Source organism: Chiloscyllium plagiosum, unplaced genomic scaffold, assembly GCF_037043375.1.
Source record: "Chiloscyllium plagiosum isolate Xiang-an unplaced genomic scaffold, Cpla_swu_hap1 HiC_scaffold_5, whole genome shotgun sequence".
In the NCBI taxonomy this organism is placed as follows: domain Eukaryota; kingdom Metazoa; phylum Chordata; class Chondrichthyes; order Orectolobiformes; family Hemiscylliidae; genus Chiloscyllium; species Chiloscyllium plagiosum.
Window position 1 is genome coordinate 41228952 of NW_028270143.1, and position 21945 is coordinate 41250896.

At 39.7% G+C, this 21945-nt stretch overlaps 1 protein-coding gene across 1 annotated transcript in view; it reads left to right on the forward strand.

Moving 5' to 3' along the window:
* Positions 1-10256: 10256 nt before the first annotated feature.
* The window catches only part of LOC122549803 (thrombospondin type-1 domain-containing protein 7A-like), a 403547-nt gene continuing 391858 nt past the window's right edge, over positions 10257-21945 (forward strand). Inside the window, exon 1 of the mRNA XM_043689852.2 lies at positions 10257-10908. Coding sequence (XP_043545787.2) covers positions 10749-10908 — 160 coding nt within the window. The 5' untranslated portion in view covers positions 10257-10748. The remainder of the gene's footprint in view (positions 10909-21945) is intronic.

Genomic DNA, 21945 nt, shown 5'->3' on the forward strand with positions numbered 1-21945 from the left:
ATTCGCTAATAAATTGAAATTAATTTGATTGTGGATGGTGACCCTTTTACAGTTCTGTGAAAATAGTTTTGTTGCCATTTATGAAGGTAAAATGCAGAAGACTAAATTGTAAATGTATATTTGTACATTGTTACCATATGGCAAGGGTTTTTTTAAAAGGACCCACAGGCTAGATATTCTATAATCAACCTGTTCAGAATTGTTATTACAAAGCCCTCGAGCAGGTGGGACTTGAACCTCGGTCATACTGAGATAATCACTTTGATTATCTCTGAGTCTGATATAATCATTTGAAACAATATCACAATTTTAAGTAGTCCCTGTAGCAGTTGCCAAAATAAAAATTTAAACTCACTTGAATCAAGAGACTGACAGGGAGGAACCTGAACTGTCTGGTGTGTAGCTAATTAGGCCCATTAGGTACCAACTTGGGATATGTCTATGGAACCACTGGAATCATCCTGATGGTGGACCAGCCCCAATTAAGCTGAAGCCTGATGGGTAAAGGTGACCTATAGGCTATGGGCTGAGGCACCTTGACTCCTGCTTTAAATGCCATCCCTCCCAGAGATACTTTGGTCTTTGGCTAAATGCATTCAGTCTTACAGACTAAATAACTATTGGGATAACACAAGTATGCTCAGGAATTCCTCTCTACACAGGCAGACTTTCTAGTTCACTGAACAACAATTAGAAACAGGAACCTTTGTTGTTTCTTTTTCTCCTCGTTGAACTGGGCAAGAGGAAGCTAATTGTAGCACCACTTCTACCACTCAGCCTTACATAAACAAATTTATTCAAGACAAGAAATGTACTCTTTTTGTTCTCTATAGCTAAGTGAGACACATTATATAACATGTTGTTGGACACAACAACAATCACAACAGCTTTTATCCAGCAATATTTAGATAGCTTGTTTTGTAACTTATAAAACTAAATTTTTTGTACGAAACTGTGTTTAAAATATGAAGAAAGTAACTGGAACCTCCTTAAATATGTATTCACTAGAGATATATATATAATTTTGATTGTCAGCTCTGTTTGTACTTATTATTTAACCTTTAGACACCTACTTACGTAGATAAGCTATGTGATATGGGTACCACAATGACATCATCTTTCCACTTTTCATTAGGAGACAGTCGATGAAAACCTATTTCATGCCAATGAAAGTATTAGCATCTGGTGCAATCTCTAACAGAAAGTATGAATATAAATATGTGCTAAATATTTAAACGTGCCATTGCAATACATTTACTGACAATTTAATCTTCCCAATGGAAGAAAGAAAATATTTGATCAGACAAGTCTCTCTTTTCAGAATTTATGCAACACATTTGGAAATAAAACAGATGATCATCTGTTCTGTTTGATAAATTTGGATCTAACATAAAGGAGAAATAATGTTCTGCTTATTATGTATTACAAACATTGCTGCAAATAACAAAGTGACCAACTTTTACTCCTGTTGGGAAGTTAGTTTAAAGCTAGATGGAAATATGTCTGAAGTGTACAACTTTATGTTAATGATAAAGAACATTTCTCCTAACATATAACCGACATTTAATTTATTTTTATATTGCATGGTATTCTCTCATACTTTTCTGGAAGGTATGCTACATTTTCAAAGCAAGGGGCCTGTGGTTAAGAGAAATACATTTCATAGAGATATAGGATGGATGTAACATTGGATGACATTATATGATTATTAACAATTGCTTGTGTCCTTAATGCCAATTTTGGGTCACTGATGTCGTGAAAAGGCTTGATATCAGACTAGCATTGAGCTGAAAGTACGGTCACAATTTGTTAAAGTATCGTTGTGAGAATGAAGTCATACCCTGGTATGTCAAGCAGGTTCCCATTATTGATTTATTTAATGGTGGACTATTCAATTTTGAGATGGATACCACCAAGTCTTCCACTGTCTGCCCTCTGCCAAACTTCAAACAGCATTCAGAAGAGATAGGTTACGTAATGTTTCCTTCTGTGGTACAGGATCACATGCCCAACTGTGGCACCCCTATTTAACCCACCTGAAATCATCTATTGTAGCTCAGATTAGAAATCAGAAATATGCCTTGTTAGATCCGTGCAGCCTGATCCTTCAGTGTAGCAAAAAAGATGAGTTGCCCTTTTACAGTGAATATCCCATTTGATGCTATCATTTCTGAAGGAGTACAAATGTCTCTTATATTTCCATGAAAATAAAACGAAAAGTAATTTACTGTCACTTGTATGATTTTGAAATCTCTAAGATGTATGGAACATTTAAACATCAGATTCACATTCTGGCTTTCACCCTTACAAATACTAATCTTTTAACTGTTCACCTAAAACGTTGGCATTAATATATCATTATTTATTAGAATGACTGGAGTCTTGACAGTGAAAATGTTGCACTTCAGCTCCTTCAGTTGCCCTATGATATAAATGTACTGATGTCGTTTTCTAAATAAACAGAAGGTAACTCACCCCAGATTGTTGAATATGGTGGTTCTCTCATAAGTGTGACAGCCTCATAACTCATGCATGGTGCAGGTGGCAGTGAGTGATGTAGACTTTTCATGCATGTGAAAGAAGACCTAACTCAATGAACCTGAGATGTTCTGTCAGGATTCCTTTTTTTTAACAATTCTATTGAGCTCTTTTTTTTTCAAACATATGCTCAGGAGAAAATTAGTATCTCTTCTTTTGTGTTATTGTTGTTTACTACATTCACCCCTATAAAACAATTCTCTTAAGAGTAATGTGCTTTAATAACTTACAGTAAATTTGAGATCCATTTTACTTATGAAATTCGTCTCACTCTCACTCCATATGTAAACTGCAATTGATGGAGTATGTTACATTTCTTCTTAAATTGTATTTGATGTCTCTAGCTGCAGTACCCCATCTCATTATTAATCATATCAATGGTTCAGAGTTGTGTATAAAGCAATTCCATGTACTGTAGGAGATTTATTGACTGTTCCTTCATTGCCCTGCAAGTACTGTCACTTTCTTCCATCTGTTTTGATCCTTGAATTTTGAACTTGTTTTGAATTGGTTATCTCCCTTCTTGTCATTCACTCTACTACACTTCATCACCATACCTAAAGCTCTCATGTTAGTCCTTGTAATGTCTTTTTCTTTTATGGCCTCACACATGGGGATCTTGGCAGCCAATGCAGATCTGAAGTCTTTTTTACTCCACATTAATATTTGTCCAGCCACTCTGAGATTTCTTCTTTGCTTTGTATCCTAGAACAAAAATGAACAGCCTTCATTGCCAGAGGGGGATAAAGGAAACATTTCAGACATTCTTGAAGCACTGAACGATTTACATGAATGACTGAGAGGAGATTGTTACAAATTGTTCGAAATGGCGACAATTTGTCCATCAAGCTGCCTTGACATACAGTGACATGATGAGACATACCGGTAGCAGAGTAACTAAGAAAGGAAGTGAACCCTGCATTTCAGACCACACTATCTCATGGAACATCCTGCCCCATTTTCTTAAAGATTAATGGGCCAAGTAATTTGGTCTATTCAGAAATTGAGTCATACAGCATGGTAACAGGCCCTTCGCTCCAACTCGTCCATGCCAAGTTTCCCAAACTAAGTAGTTCCACTCGCCTGCATTTGGCCCATATCCCTCTAAATCTTTCCTATTCATGTACCTATTCAAACATCTTTTACCAGCATCTACCACTTCCTCAGCAGTTCATTCTACAAACGAACCAACCTCTGCGTGAAAGACTTGCCCCTCAGGCCCCTTTTAAATCTTTCTCCTCTCACCTTAAAAATATGTCCCGTAGTTTTGACCTCCCCCACCTTGGGAAAAGACCAGACAGGAATAACCATTCAGTCCCTCGAGGCTGCTCTTAGCTTTGTAACAATCATGGCTGAATGAATGATTCAATTCCTTTATCCATACTATCCACAAACTCTGAATGCCATTTATAATCAGAAATATGTCAACTCTACTTTAAATATATTCAAAGACTGAGTTTCCATAGCTCTCTGGGGAAGATAACTGCAAAGATTCAAACTCTGAGTAAAAATGTCACATGAAGATCCCCAGTAGAAACCTGAGATCTGATTAGACAACAGCCTTTATCAACAGCCAATCAATTATATTCTGAATTATTCTGCATAATTAACACTGTACTTGAACCTGTAATGAGAGCCTGTAAGTTTTTGTTGTTATCCTCCAACATGTCTTTTGGAGCAGTCAGCATTGGCTCATCCTGAACAACAATTACAACTGATTTACCCTTGGTTTCCAATGTACATCTTACCTTCATGCTCCCAGGTTTCTTCTAACTCTTTCATCTGACCTTTCTCACCTTCCCCTTCCAATCCCACTGTGCTACAAATTTTTCTTCAGAATGTCAATCTCTAAAAAATGAGATTTGTGCTCTCCATCAACTAATCTATGCTGAATATACATCAAATTCATATGCTTTTTCGAATCACAATACATTGTGCAGAATATTAGGAGACTCAACCTTCAAGTTAAGTCTGACTTGCTATTATTCAAAAAGTCCACACTCAACCTTCAGTTTTTCTAGTTTTCAACACATCTTTAAACTTGCTTTGTTCCATGAAACATGACAGTATGTCATCACATCGCAGTTCTGTGTCAACATCACCAGAAATCCTCTGTTCAAATTCCTCTAGTTCAGCTTCAGCACATATCATAGCCCAGACACCATCTTGGGCAAAGATGTAAGTGTTATCTGTAATAACAAAAGTCCTGAAAGTACTCAATACATCAGGTAAAGTATGTGGAGAGGAAGATAATATGTCAGCTTGATAACTTCTTAGAACTCATTTCAGATTTCCAGTACTCATAATACTTTGCCTTTTGTATTAATAGAATCCATGGCTTTGGCCATGTTATGTATCATTATTCAATTCAATCCCTTCACTGTAGCTTGCATGTTTGATTATATGAATTGTCTTCCAACAACTTTTCACTATTTTTAAATTTGTGGAAGTTGATTTCACATAATAGATTGATGATATCAGCTGCAAACATGGATCATTTCGGTATCCAGCTGACAAAACCCACCTTTATTTCTACACACCTTATTTTAATCCTACAACCTCTTGCATCCTGTTACACTACTTAACATTAAACTCTTGGATGTGTTACATCTTCTTCAGCAGGACTTTGGGAAATTGAAAGCTGCTGTTTCTGGTGATACGAGCTGCAAACTCCATTCCCTTCATGATGCCTCCAGCCACTCTTTGCTTCTCTTTTTATTTAACAAATTCACACATAACATTAGTGTCCTTTCTAGCCTGAGCTGAGCACCAAGCCTGATATTCTTTCCCCAATGATCCATCACTTCTGGCTTGGCTGATAGACATCCATAGCCTTTTGCACAATGCATGAATCTTTTGCCCGCATCTCCGAACCCAATCACAACTTTACTCCACTCAACCTCTGGAACCTCCTTTAGACCAATACGTTTGTGTTTATCATTTGATCATTTGACTTTAGCCTTCAATGCATCCTGACCTCCCTCTAAATATTAATGACAAGACTTTCAAGCTTCGGCGATCTGTTTTGTGAAATCCTTTTTCAGAGGTACTCAATCTCTGTCCTTCCCTTTTGTCCTTTAACATCCGCTGAAAATTCATCCTTTCTCCACACATATTCAGTCACTTCTTCTTTTGCACGTTGGCTCAATATTTTCATTCCCATTGTTACTATTCAGTAAAGTGCCTTTGGTCACTCAATAATTTAGAGGTGCTATTCAAAAGTGAGATAGTAATATTGCTGTATCACAAAGATCAATATCCTCCCAAGCTGCAAGTTAGGAAGAAGACAAGAACACTAATTTGTTCTCCCTTTTTCTCGAGTCATTTCCATAATTATCTACTCATATGACGTCTTCAGCATCACATGCTTCATCTGCTCAAACAACCATTGTTCATGAATCAAGCAAGCATGCAGGTGTTCACTGTTCAACATTGGATCCATTATGATTAAACTCAATGCTGTCCTCATCTGACTTTCATAGACATACACTTTCCCAGCCATAGGTCATTGATTGGAACTTTATTGTGATATAGGTAGTTCTCCTGTAACACCATAGTTGTGTTCCAGTGAAACTTTGCTTAATAGAAAATCACTTAATAGAAATAATGGAGCCTATGGGAAAAGTGGGGTTGGGGCAGATCAGCAAACAAAAAATACTCACGATCACTCAAAAATCACCCAAAAGCCTAACACAAAGTATAATGCAGCCTGGATGAACCTTTAAATCATATTTATTAACAAAACAAAAGTAAATTGAATACATTACATTGAAAACATATTGTTAATGTAGGGACAGAGGGTCATTATCATCACCATCTTCAGGTGCAGCTGTGATTGCGGAAGTACATGGCTGTGGTTTATTATCTTCTGACTGTTTCTTGGGGGTTGGTTTAGATTGCGTGATATGCAGGTACTAGAACATATTAGAAAGGCAAATGATATCTATAAGAGTAGTGCAGTACTGCAGGAATTGTACAGGGCTTATACAGGAGATATACAAGAATATTCTTGTCTCAGAGAGACAGCAATGAATGGTCATTAGTTTAATTTTTGAGATGAAGCTGTTCAAGGTATAGTACTGCACCTCTCACATGCTGTGACGGCAGCTGACATCATTGTGTGCACAGAACAAAGCATGCAAAACAATCACCTCTGGATTCGCAATATTGCAAGCAGAGGTAAGCATTCTCTAAAATAGCATTCCCTAATTTCCTAGCAACATTATAGGCAACTCGTGCTGCTGAAACACACTTTAAGGAAGATCTACTTGTACCACCATTCTGACTGAGATTCTGTGTGTAAGTACAAGTAGGAGTTTTCCTAGTCATGATAGGTTAGAACTGCACTACTTGGTGAATTTGTCCACTCAGTGTCATTGCTGGGCTGACAAATTCTATTAATGACTGAGAAAATCATAAAATATTATAGTACTTCCTGCAATGACATTTTTTTCTTTCTGTATCTATGTGCCAATATAGCTTGTACTTGATTTTTATCTGCTGTTTGTTTCTTCTCTATTTATTTTATTCAAGAACTTGTTTATAGCCCAATAGTCAAGTGACTGGTCATCCAATCACTTTTTTTCTTTGATATCAAGGGATCTATTGTGCAATTCTACTATTTTCTGTATGTATGCAAATATAATTGCCTCAGATGTTATACCTTAAAAATATACTAGTAATATCTCAGGATATATCTCAGGATTACATTAATACTATTTCGATGTTTCCATGCACCTTGCACTGCTCTGTAATGCATCTTGGGAGATTTTATCCTTTAACAACATGGTAACAGCAAAACTTGATTTGTTCTTCAGAGGAAACATTTCCTCATGATTTGCAGACCGAAAAAAAGTTAAGAAGGTAACAATTCTCCACAGGACACTTATGAATGTGATAATCATTGCTGTTAAATGTGGCTAAAGAAAAAATATCATACAGTTTATGTGCCATAATATCAACGCTATGACTTTGCTTTCTCATTAATCTATGTCGGTGTCATTGAGACAAAGTATTATCTATCAGATCTCATCTTAGCCTACTACTCTCCAAGGAAAATAACCTCAACTTCTCCAATTTATCCTGATGTTTCTCATTCCTGGAACCATTCTAGTAAACTTCTTGTCCACTCTCTCTAATACATTCACATCCTTACTATAATGTGGCACCCAAGGCTGTAATCAGTACTCTAGCTGTACTCTAACAAGTGTCTTATACAAGCTCAGCACCAACTTCCTGGTTTTTGATTCTATGCCCCTATTAATGAATTGTAGAATGCTGTATGCTTTATTAACTGACCCCTCTATCTCTGTGGTCAACTTTAGTGACTTGTGCATGAATACACCCAGGTCTTCTCTTGTCCTACACACCTTTTAGAATATTATCCATTATTTTTTACTGCCTATGTTCTCTGTATAAAATATATTACCTCACATTTCTCTGCAATGGACTTCATCTTTTTTTAAAAAATTAATTCAGAGGATGTGGGCATTGCTGGTTGGGCCAGTATTTACTGCTCATCCTCATTGCCCAGAGGTAGTCTGGAGTCAACCACATTGTAGTGGGTCTGGAGTCACCAGTAGACCAGACCAGGTAAAGACAACAGATTTCCTTCCTTAAAGGACATTAGTGAATCAGATGGTTTTTTTCTGAAAACCAGCAATGGTTTCATGGACATCATTAGACTTTTAATTCCAGTTTTTAAAAAAATTGAATTTAATTTCCATTATCTGCCATGGTGGGATTAGGAACCTGGGTTCCCAGAACTTTACCTGGGTCTGTGGATTAATAGGTTAGTAATAATACCACTAGGCCATTGCCTCCCCCATTTACACTCCCAATCGAACAAATTGTCCGTATCTTTTTGAAATTCTGGACTGCTCTGCTCACAATTTACAATGCTCCCAAATTCAGGTGATTTTGAAATTGCTCCTTGCATGTCAAGATTCAGATAATTTATATCAGGAAAAGCAAAGGTCTCAGTATGAACTGAGGGGGGCCTAGACTACACATGTTCCACCAATCTGAAAAATATTCATTAACTATTATTTTCTGGAACCTATCCCTCAGCTAATTTTGTATCCATATTGTTACTGCTGTTTTCACTCCATAGCTATAACTTTCCTCTGTTGTATGGCATCGTATGAAACACCATTCAGAAGTTCATGTAAACTACACAATAGCCTTGCAAAATCAACCCTCTCTGTTACCTCTTCAAAAGCTCCGAGGTTAACCATTCCATACCAGCTCTTCCAAATTAAACAATAAAGTGTGATTTATTATTTGATTATGTTTCAGGGCACAGTACTGTTGAAAAACACATGCTTAGGACCAATCAGTTTTTTTTCAAAAACACAATCACCTGATAGTTGAGTTCAGTGCTGGTACAGATTTCGCCTTCGCACAGTTTGACGTTTGAACATTGACATCTTGTCAGTACATAACTGACAAAATCCTGTATCAGAGAGATAACCACGCTGAAATTGTGACAATATTGATAGCAATCACCTATACATTGGAGCTTGTATTAGTCTTCTCATCCAACCTCCGCTCTTCAGTCCTAAACCCTCCCTACTTCGATTCCGTCAACTTTATTCCTTTTTTGTTGTTTTGATATCATTCCCATTACTGACATCACTGCAATATTCTTTCTAAGTCATCGGTTAAACAACAAATGTCTGCCAACGTACCTTGCTAACCAATAGGTTTGTGAATTGTGTGAATTATTTTCAATTGTTTTTTTCTGAAAAATGCTGACAAATTAATTCCTGTTCTTCAAAATACTTCTTGTCTGACGTTGTTTCCACCTATTTTTACCATAACGGTTTTGTATAACTGCATTAAACTGACTGTGTAAGGTGAACAAATGGACTTCATTGTGTAACACAAGTCCATTCACTTCATTTATTTTATGGCAGAAGTTCAGTTCACACAAAGCCTTATAGCAGTTGCAGAACTCCAATTATATACATCCATAAACTGGCTGACACAGAGCTTTTTAATTTAAGCGAGTCTCCCTGATCAAAAATGGTTACAGTCATGTATCAAGCACATCACTAAATCCAATTCACTTTATCTTGAAAGTGTTTTAATCTACAACGTTGCAACACATAAAGCGGTAATATAATGCTGCAGCCGTTTCTGATACACATTTTTGTTGTAGTGCACAGCCGGGGTTGAGCTTTTCAAAAGCTGCAAAGCTCCCAGGGCTTTCGCTTTGTTTTCACTTTCTCTATCTGGGGGTTCATAAAATCAACAGCAATATCGAATCTCCTTTATCGAGTGATAATCTTTCGATGCTTGTTTTCTGACAGTCGAGAAAAAGTCATTCACACTTGTTTATCAGGGGTGATAACAAGGGACAGGGTGGCAAGCTTTCTGAGCCTCTTAATTCCCTCTTCGAGGTGAAAAGTGGTAGATAAACAAAAGGGAATTCGTAAGCACTCATTGCTAATTTGCTGTGGCGCTAGAATATTTAAATAGATGGTGGGCGGGAATTATTTGATAGACGCCTTTTAATCTAATGTATTTGAAAAGGACGAATCCAGGGAGTATTTTATTAAAAAAAATACAAAATGCAAACCTCCAGGGGACTGGTGACTGAGATCCTCCCCTCCCGCCCACTCCCTCGCACCTACCCAGCTCTGAGTGGTTTCATCACTTGACTTTCTGGTTGCTGTAAGATGCAGGTGCAGACACGCATATGCTGGTGTGCTTTTTCCACATGGTTCTGGGTGCAGACAGCAGTGTTATGCAGCATATCTAGGCAGTGGCATTACAGCATTTGTTTCTTTCTCTCTGTGCAGCTGGTGTGAATGACTTGCTGCCGCCTCCAAGACCCTGCATGACCCGCTGTATCAGCCGGAGCTCCTAGTGGACAGCTGCTCTCCTCAACTGAGTGAATCCTGTCGCTTGTCACCGACTCGGGAAGTGAGGAAACGGTTGCAGCACGACTCGTTATTGTATTACATATATATATTTTACACACACGCACACACATTTCTTTTCTCTCTGATGCCTGGCATCTTCTCCACGTTCGTCCAATCAAGATATCTGGAGAAGGACTTCCTGCATCGTACATGAGACGGATTCTCGGCAATAATATTTAAAGAGAAAACAAAAAGAAATCTCTCATAACAAGGCAAGGGTTTTTAATATCCTTTGTCTTCCGAGCTGGAGTCACGCTGAAACAGCCTGGTGATTCTGGAGCAATGAGACTGAGGAGGAAAATCACCGCTTCACTCAGATGTTCAAGGAGCTGTGCTGTTTCAGCACAGTGGATTGGTGTGGTGTTAACCCTGGTGTTTGGGATCCGGAATGTGAAGGCAGAAGCTGACGAGGAGTTTCAATCTGTGTATGTGTGGAAACCAGGTAGGGCCAAAATAATTAAGGCTCTCAATTATTTTCAACCAGATAATGTGTTAAATGTTGGGGGCTCAGTAGTGTGCTGTCCACCCCCCTACACTGGAATTGTACCCCCCCCCCCCCCCGCCCCAAAGTACTTCAGTCTTTTATTATGGGATGAGATTATGTATGTGGAGTAGGATTGTTTCTAGATAAGTTTGTTTCTGTCCTGTCGGATACTCATTTCCAAGACTATCACCGAGCTGACAGTCAGAGCGGGAGGGCGGGATGCTTCGGCATCATCCCCAGAGCGAGGGAACACCCCCCATTCTGTGACTGTGGAGCAAGTGAATGCTCCAACCAGCAGCTCAACGGAGTGCGAGAGAGAGAGAAAATCACTCAGACACGGAATAGAAGCGGCGGTGATCATTAATGGGATTTATTATCGGAGCCCCACAGTGTTAGGAGAATCCACTCGATCAGTGAAAGTCTCTCTTGTAAGCCAGCTCGAGATTGAATTATTTGAACATTTGCACAAGAGGATGTGTTGAGTTAACGAGCCCGAGTTGGGGGATCGTTACATCAGGCAAATAATAATCTGGTAGTTTAGATTTATAACAGTGGCATTAAACATCTCTCACCTTGCTCCAGTGTGAGTTCAGGAGAGTATGAATGGGATAGTCTTTAGATAATGTATCGAGGAGCTCAATCTCTAATCAAATCCGGACGCACTGAAGACAAAGGAATAACATTTGCAGAGATTTCCCCCAACCTCTTCACGCTGTAACTTTGGCGGAAATTCTGGCAAAATGGCGTAAACACAGGCAGAGCTCACAGGGAAATGTTACCTCACATGGAACAGTGCTTAGTCGATAGCCTAACAGTGCTCTCTCTGGGCGCTGGGGCGAACATGCTGTTCAGTTCATTTAACATTGAAAGACCGCTTCTCAGTGGTCAACCTATCCGGCAACACAGCAGAGGTCTGTCAACTTCACAGAGAGACACCAAGACCAGTACTGTCATGCAATGACACCCTAAGGGTAAATTCATCAATCTCACATACGCCAGTTCGTGGCCAGTGCACGTTGGGGGTCTTACCTCTTCCTCATTCTCCTTTGAAGGATAATTACCTCCCCCAGTGCCTGGTCAGTGAATTCTGTGACAGGACGTGGAAATGGCAGTTAGAGTATAGAACATTACAGTACAGTACAGGTCTTTTGCCCCTCGATGTTGCGCCGACCTGTGGAACCAATCTGAAGCCTGTCTATTCCATTTTCATCCATATGTTTATGGGCGGCACGGTGGCACAGTGGTTAGCACTGCTGCCTCACAGCACCAGAGACCCGGGTTCAATTCTCACCTCAGGCGATTCTCTGTGTGGAGTTTGCACATTCTCCCCGTGTCTGCGTGGGTTTCCTCCGGGTGCTCCGGTTTCCTCCCACAATCCAAAAATGTGCAGGTTAGGTGAATTGGCCATGCTAAATTGCCCGTAGTGTTAGGTGAAGGGATAAATGTAGGGGAATGGGTCTGGGTGGGTACGCTTCGGCGGGTCGGTGTGGACTTGTTGGGCCGAAGGGCCTGTTTCCACACTGTAAGTAATCTAATCCAATAACCATTTAAATGCCCTTAAATTGGCGAATCCACTACAGTTGCAGGGAGGGAATTCCACGACCCTACTATTTTCTTAGTAAAGAAACCACTTCTCACATCTGTCCTATATCTATCACCCCTCAATTTAAAGCTATGTCCCCTCGTGCTAGCCATCACCATCCGAGGAAAAAAGCTGTCACTGTCCACCCTATCTAACCCTCTGATTATTTTGTATGCCTCTATTAAGTCACCTCTTAACCTTCTTTTCTCTAATGAAAACAGCTTCAAATCCCTCAGTCTTTCCTCGTAAGACATTGCCTCCATACCAGGCAACATCCCAGTAAATCACCTCTGAACCCTTTCCAAAGCTTCCACATCCTTCCTATAATGCAATACACCAAATGCAGCTGCACCAGAGTTTTGTGCAGCTTTGCACAGCTATAACATTTCCACTTTGTGATTTCCTCCTTATTAGATACTGACACAGTATATCAAATTTATGTGCATTAGTCATACATATGACAACCATTAAACATTGATAATTCCTTACACAGTGAACAAAAAATTCCTACTTACATACAGTGCAGACTGTTCAATTTATAATGAGACTGATATTATGAAAACAGAGTATAGTTTGCCAAGAGTTCAACAAGAGTCTGATGCTGTCTTTTATCTCTTGCTGTCATCAAGCCAGAACAAAATCCCACATAGTTTGTGCTAAACACAAAGTTTTTCAAATATGACATATCTTTCTAACTTGATACAAATCACTGTGCTTTAACTCAGTAGGTGGTCATAGCATTGCTACTTTCCCAATTACTTTGAGTCAATCTTCTAAAGGTGGGTTTGATTGCTGGAAACTAAACTTGAACTAATGGATGTTAAAGGTGAGGCTTTGATATTAAAGCTTGATTTCAGCAAGTAAAAATTGGGATAGTCCCAATCTAAATTGGAATTTCAGACACCAGTATATTAATCCTTGCTAATTTTCGCAAAATTGCTGTCAGATTTCAATATTCCTTATTCAATACGAAATATCACGAAGTATGCCTCTTAACCAAGAAATGACAAATAAGCAATAAATAAACATTAAATTCTGTGTGACTGTGGCATTAAATGGAAAGTGGTATGAGTAGGTATTATGGTGTTCAAAAGTGGTATGTAACTATAGCAGGTCACCACTTGCCCAACCTAGATTTTGCTGGAATTGAGAGTGGAGCACCAAACCAATGATGAACATAAAAACGGAAGTTGCTGGAAAAGCTCAGCAGGTCAGACAGCCTCTGTGAAGAGAAATCAAAGTTAATGTTTCAGGTCCAGTAGCCCTTCCTCAGAACATATGATGGAAATATCTCATCTGCATTTGTTCTACCTGTTGCATCCTAGTAACACTGGATTCGCGGAATGTTCCTATACTAGTGGCATCCAGACCACAAAATGCCTCCGGTTTGGGAAATGAATGGAGATGAATTAAAAATTGAAGAGGTGGCATTAGCAAAGTTAGTAAAACAAAGAGGTTAAGAATCAAAACAGCCTACTTAATTTCAATATCATGTCCAGCCACCCATTTCTTAGCAAGTTGCGGTAGCAGTATGCCTCCTCTTATTTGAGCTGTACATTCATATACAGTATTTACATATATACACATACAAATTGCTCAATATCTTCAACATTCAGCAATTGTATCAGGACACCAACACCTGCAAGTTCCCTTCCACGCCATACACCACCAATTTGCCACTCTAAGTGGGTCAAAATCCTGGAACTGCCTTCCGAACAGCAAGGACTTGAAATGGTTCAAAGTCGAGAGTGTGGTGCTGGAAAAGCACAGCAAGTCAGGTGGCATCCAAGGAAAAGGAGAATTGACATTTCGGGCATAAGCTATCTATCAGGAATTCCTGATGAAGGGATTTTGCCCAAAACGTCGATTCTGCTGCTCCTCGAATGCTGCCTGACCTGCTGTGCTTTTCCAGCACCACACTCTCGACTCTGATCTCCAGCATCTGCAGATCTCACTTCCTCCCTGTAATGGTTCAGAAGGTAGTTCACCACCACATTCACCCCAGAACAGTTTGGGTGGGTAATAAATGAAGGCCTAGCTAGTGATACCCATATCTCATGAATAATTTTAAGCAAACCTATGTGTCATGGATTTAATTTATAATACTCCTGTAGAGGTTAGATCCAGTTGATGATAGGTTAACTTGCAAAGATATTGCTTTTATTAACTTGAGAAGGTTAGCTAGAATCATTTTAGTTGTATCTCCAGATAGAACGATCAGCATGCAAAAATAAAATTCGACCGATGTCTCAAATTTCAGTATGAAACCTGAAAACCTGAAATTGGCTGCTCAGGAGACAACTGTGGAAAGATGGCAGCAATGTTTTAGGAACTCAAACACTTTCACAGGTCGAAGAAGGCTCTCAAGGGCTCGAACATTGGCTTTTTTTTAATATTGTGTAACCTTATTATTTCCATATTTTTCTGTGTATTGATACTAGCTTTGCATTCGTGGATCTCAGATGCATTGCTGCTAAACATGTATTATTATTATTTATATATGTTATTTATTGTTAACAAACTTAAAATGTGCCAATACAGTCCACATTAAAAGCATGTAAATTAATTTAAGCCAGTAAATTGGCAGCTTAGAAGGATAATTCCCAATATTTAGAGAATGGCTGAAGAATTGTGTTTTACCTTGTCAGCCTGGGGTCAATACGAGTCTGTAAAAGTCAGATAAAGAAAATTCAAGCTGAGGTAGAAGTCTGTATAGCTCGGAAGAAACAACCACCTGATTGGTTAATTTAAATATAGATACCTTAACAGTGGATTTGGCTGGAATAGTGACGGAGGTTGCATGGTTTTTATTTATATCATTTATAATTGGACTTTATCTCACTGGATTGCTTTTACCTGTTGTAATAGTAGAGGAGTGCATAAGGTATCGCAGGAGAAATCACTGTATCCAGCGCACATACTGGATTCCTCTGAGCGGGACACATTACCATTCAAATATTGTAAAGTTACTTTATGCATCACTGGTGTTATGAAGTAATCTTACAGGGGTGATGGGTGATGCTGAACTCAAGAGAATATCTAGCAGAGATCTTTGGCATGACCTTCCAAATCCGTGACCTCAACCATCCGAGAAATACAATTGTAGCAAATAGGTAGGAAGACCACCGCCTACAAGTTCATCTCCAAACCACACGTCATCCTGATTTAGAAATATGACATATTCATTCACTGCTGCTGATTTCCTGACTATCAACACACTAGGTTCACTTACACCACAAGTAACACAGCATTCAAGAAAATAGCTTGCTGCCTTCTCAAGGACAGTTAGGGAGAGGACAATAGATATTGGCCTCGACAATGATGCTCATATCCTATGAATGAATTAAAAACAAAAGACCTCTAAACTTTGCCAGAGAATAAACCTCGGAATCTAGGTTAGAATCAGTGACACACCCATGAACAAGCTTCAGTTACCATATTGTAAGGAAGCTTCCTCTGGAACTTCCCAACCATTTTCTTTGCAGCGTCAGGCATCTGGTGTTTCAAATAACAACACAGAGGCCGGTACCTTGTCACTAAGCCATCCCAGATTCTGACGTATCTTCAATGCTTGACAGAGAGGGAGAATCCTCAAGTTCCGGAACAGTCGGAAAGGCTATGGAGAGCCAGGCATGTTTTGTTCCTGCACTGTCTGTGAGTTTGCAGCTTTCATATGGCCCATGTGCTTGTTCAAGACTGTGGCACCGACCTAAACTTCATATGTCACTGGACCTGACCTCGCGTCAAACATGTCTCTTACCCATGCAAGGCCATTCCAGTGGTTCCTTCACCAAACTTCATCCCCTGAAGTAAACTCTCTCACTCAGTGGAGGCTTGTGTCCTGCATTACCATTCCAGATGCTGTTTCTCCTTCCCCTCACCAGGTCATGGAGGATCAGATTTAACCTGACGCGCAGTCTTCTCTCCATTAACAACTCTGCTGGAGCTATCACTGTAGTTACATGAGGAATGGTCCTATAATCAAATAGGAACCAGGGCTGTTTGATATTTAGTGAAGCTGTAGGCTGTTTCTTTAAACCTGTTTTCAAAGTTTGGACTGCTCCTTTTGCCAGGGAGAAAGTGAGGACTGCAGATGCCGGAGATTGGAATCAAAAAGTGTGGCGCTGGAAAAGCACAACCAGTCAGGCAGCATCCGAGGAGCAGGAGAGTCGATGTTTCAAGCATAAGCTCTTGATCAGGAATGCTCCTTTTGCCAGACTATTGGAAAGAGTACTACAAAAGATGCATGCAGTTTTTCTAACGTCATCTCCATGTTTGACAAATTAACTCTGTGCATGTCCAATTGCTTTGATTTGGCATCCACATTGACTAAGAACATTGACCTCATGAAAGGACCTGCATATTCAACGTGTAACTGAGTCTAGGGTTTACTTGGCCATACCCACGAATGTAGGGGAGCTGCTGGTGGTAACCTTTGTGCTTGTTGGTACTCTGGGCACTGCCCCACCAATGTGGCTAAGTCTGTATCCAATCCTGACCATCAGACATAACTTCTCACCACCATCTGCATTTTGGAAACCCTGAATGACCCTGGTCAAGTTCAGCCAGTATTCGGTTCCGAGAAAGTGAGGGCTGCAGATGCTGGAGATCAGAGTTGAAAAGTGTGGTGCTGGAAAAGCACAGCACATCAGGCAGCATCTGAGGAGCAGGAGAGTTGACATTTTGAGCATGAGCTCTTCATCAGAAATGCACCTTTCGCCTGATGAAGAGCTCATGTTCGAAACATCAACTCTCCTGTTGTGCTTTTCCAGCACCACACTTCGACAGCCAGTATTCGATAGCAACCTTTGTTTGAGACAATCACTCTTGCTCTCCATAATAATATGCCATCCTCTGTTATGATCTGGTCTTTCTGCATCCCAAAAAGTTTCAAATCTGGTTGTGACAGTCCTTTGGTTTTCCCATCAACATCAGCTGCTTCAGATTTGCTAGGCTGGAGCTTTCAGCGTACAAACTATCCATATTTAAAGACTGGTCCTTATTTGGTCAAATTTTGGTACTTCCAAAATAATCTATTGTCTTGTTTGGCTTGTTGTTTGAGATAATGTTTATCTCCCTGGGTGGAGATTGCTGTTGCACTGGTCAAAAATTGGCCATGAACTATTTTCTGAATGTTTCTGTTTATTCTGGTTGACATATGAAACCATGTAACTTACAGAGGCCGGAAAATCAAGGAGAAGAATGTTATTTTCACTAAATTTGAATCAATAAAATATAATTGAGTTGAACAATAAATATATTTTATTTGCTATCTGGTGACAATGACTTCCTTCAGCCAACATTCAAGCACTGATAGACCTTACACATACTATTCCTACCTTATCAGAGCAAAGTATAATCTACTGAATGAAGCATTGCATGCTACAGAATTGATGATCTGCTAGACTGAGAGTAGTTCTATTTTGACTTGGACTGAATCATTTTGCAACTAGGTGGAACACTTACCATAGAAGAGGTAATCTCAGGAAATTTTATTTTATATTTTCGTTTGAAAGCTGAAAAGAAAATAAAGCAAATATCCTGTCCTTTCATACTTCCAGTTTGTTGGTGGAATCTATATACAAGGAGATTTCAGAAATTTGCACAAGGAACAAATTACAGTTGAAGAACATTATTTTCCTTCAAAAATTATGTTTTATGTTTCTGTAACTCTAAGTATTCATTGTGGTGAGAGATGTCAGTGTTAAAGAAGACAAATTGTCTCCACCTTTTGCTTTCTGAGCATTCCAGAACAGTTTAGATGCTCCATCTGTTTTTTTTTCCCCAAAATATTCCATGATCTTAATTTCTGAGGTATTTCTTGATCTCATTTCATTTGCCTGATATATTAATTTTCTCTTCTTGGGTCTCACTGAGTGAAACTGGCAATTTTTGGACAATTTTTGAGCTAAGAACTCAACCTAACTCAGAATAAAGTTTAGATTGCCTAATACACTACAGTTAGCATCCCTGCAAGAATTTAAGAGATTGTCAACCATCAAGCCTCAAAGGGAATGTTGAATTATCACCTCTTGAGGTTTGTGGACCACTTCCTCTATCTCATTTATGTGTTTGTCCTTAGATATCTGAAAGTTTTGAGTGCAAGTTTAGGGTATTTTCTAATCCACCTATTCAGGAATGTTATTACATACCTCTAGAAGCAGGTGAGACTTGAATATGGTTAAAATCAGGACTACAGAATAAGGTTCCACATGTATGCCAATGTTATGCAGTTCCATTACCTCTCTCACATTGCACCATACCGAGCATACCTCATTGCATATATGTTAGATTAGATTAGATTACAGTGTGGAAACAGGCCCTTCGGCCCCGCCGAAGCGCAACCCACCCATACCCCTACATTTACCCCTTACCTAACACTACGGGCAATTTAAGATGACCAATTCACCTGACCTGCACATCTTTGGACTGTGGGAGGAAACCGGAGCACCCGGAGGAAACCCACGCAGACACAGGGAGAACGTGCAAACTCCACACAGTCAGTTGCCTGAGGCGGGAATTGAACCCGGGTCTCTAGCGCTGTGAGGCAGCAGTGCTAACCACTGTGCCACCGTGCCGCCCACGGTGGCACAGTGTTGTCAGATTGCTTGTCTGAATTCCAACATAGTCATTATTTTCACCAATTGAACATTTGGAAGGTAACAGCCATTGTGTTTGAAGCCTGTTGCATTCTCCATGCCCTAATATTGCTTGGATTCATATTCTGCTCAGGTTGAATCAGAAAGTTTGTCACATCAGCATCCAACACAACACCAAGATGTGCCTTCAATCCAACGTCACTTTGTAACACCATGCGTCTCCACCTCTGAATCAGTTCATTTGCTGTTGAAAGCATCTCCCAAGCTTTGATCCATTCCAGGTGTAACGACTCCAATTCCATCCTGGCTGCCCTCTCATCACCTAAGCTTTTTAAACTTTTGCTGATTCCACACTTATTGCCAGTAGGCTATCCCACATTGGGACCAACTCATCCAATTTCCTTGTCTTTGCTTCATTCCCCTAAATGTTTCTTTTAAAATTTTGAATTTTATATTTAAACACTTTTATGAATTCACCACATCTTATCACCTGCACTTCCTCCAGCCTTGCAACAATCATCTCCTCATTCCTTTTTAGTGTGAGTTCATTTTTCTTTTGTCCCAATATTGGCAGCAATCCTATCAAGTGTCTGGACCATACAGTTTGGAAGTCCTTGCCTAACTCCTCTTCATTCTTCATTTTCACTTATGACTGTCCTTAAAATGGACTTTGTTAACCAAGCTTCTGATCATCCTTCTTAACACCTCCTTTGGCTTGATCTTTCCTTTAATGTCAATTGAGTGTCTTTGGATGTTACTTTACCATAAAAGTACTGGAACAAAACAAAACCACTTGCATTTTGTGCGGCCTGTAACATAGTAAACTTTCCGAAGGCATTTCACAGGAGTGTTATCAAATAAAACTTGACAGTGATTTACGTGAGGAGGTATTAGAACAAGTCACCAAAACTTGGTCAATAAATTAGGTTTCTAGGAATATACAAAAGGAGGAGAGAGAGAGAGAGAGAGAGAGAGAGGTAAAAAGACAGAATGGCTTAAGGAAGGAATTCCAAAGCTTAGCATTCAGGCAGTTGAAGAAACATTTGTAAACAGGTGGACACACATGGGAGGATTGGAGGAGTGGAGATATTGAAAGGAATTAGAGCCATAGAGTCATAGAGATGTACAGCACAGAAACAGACCCTTCGGTCCAAATCATCCATGCCAACCAGATATCCTAACCTAATCTAGTCCTAAGTGTCAGCACTTGGCCCATATTGCTCTAAACCTTTCCTATTCATATACCCATCCAGATGCCTTTTAAATTTTGTAATTGTACCAGCCTCCACCACATTCTCTGGCAGCTCATTCCATACACCCTCTGTGTGAAAAAGTTGCCCCTTAGGTCCCTTTTATATCTTTTCTCCTCAACCAAACTAGTTCTGGACTCTCCCACCCCAGGGAAAATACCTTGTCTATTTATCCTATCCATGCCCTCATGATTTTATAAGATCACCCTTCAGCCTCTGACACTCCAGGGAAAACAGCCCCAGCCTATTCAGTCTCTCCCTATAGCTCAAATCCTCCAACCCTGGCAACATGCTTGTGAATCTTTTCTGAACCCTTTCAAGTTTCACAACATCCTTCCAATAGGAAAGAGACCAGAATTGCATGCAATATTTCAAAACGTGGCCTAACCAACGTCTTCTACAGCCGCAACATGACCTCCCAACTCCTATACTCAATGTTCTGACCAAAAAAAGAAAGCATACCAAACGCCTTCTTCACTATCCTATCTACCTGCGACTCCACTTTTAAGGAACTACAAACCTGCACTCCAAGGTCTCTTTGTTCAGTAACACTCCCCAGGACCTTACCATTAAGTGTACAAATCCTGCTCTGATTTGATTTCCCAAAATGCAGCACCTCACATTTATCTGAATTAAATTCCATCTGCCATTCCTAAGCCCATCGGCCCATCTCATGAAGATCCCATTGTACTCTGAGGTACCTTCTATGCTGTCCACTACACCTCCAATTTTGATGTCATCTGCAAACTTACTAACTATACCTCCTATGTTCACATCCAAATCATTTATATAAATGATGAAAAGCAGTGGACCCAGCACCGATCTTTGTGGCACTCCACTGGCCACAGGCCTCCAGTCTGAAAAGCAACTGTCCACTACCACCCTTTGTCTTCTACCTTCGAGCCAATTCTGTACCCAAATGTCTACTTCTCCCTGTATTCCATGAGATCACTGCTAACCAGTCTCCCAGGGGGAAACTTGTCGAGAACCTTATTGAAGTCCATATAGATCACATCTACCACTCTGCCCTCATCAATTCTCTTTGTTACTTCTTCAAAAAACTCAATCAAGTTTGTGAGACATGATTTCCCACACACACAAAGCCATGCTGACTATCCCTAATCAGTGCTTGCCTTTCCAAATACATGTATATTCTGTCCATCAGGATTCCCTCCAACAGCTTGTCCACCACCTATGTCAGGTTTACCGGTCTATAGCTCCCTGGCCTTTCCTTACCATCTTTTTAAAATATTGGTACCATGTTAGCCAACCTCTAATCTTCCGGCATCTCACCTGTGACTATCGTTGGTACAAATATCTCAGCAAGAGGTGCAGCAATCACTTCCGTAGCTTCCCACAGAGTTCGAGGGTACATCTGATCAGGTCATTGGGATTCATCCACTTTTATAAGTTTCAAAACAGCACATTGTAGGGATGGATGATGTAAGCATAGCGAAAAGTAGGATCATGAACGAGTTTGAAAACAGGAAGGATAACTTTAAAATTGAAGTATTCCCTAATGCAATTGTATGAAAAGCACATTTTGAAATATTTACATCATTAT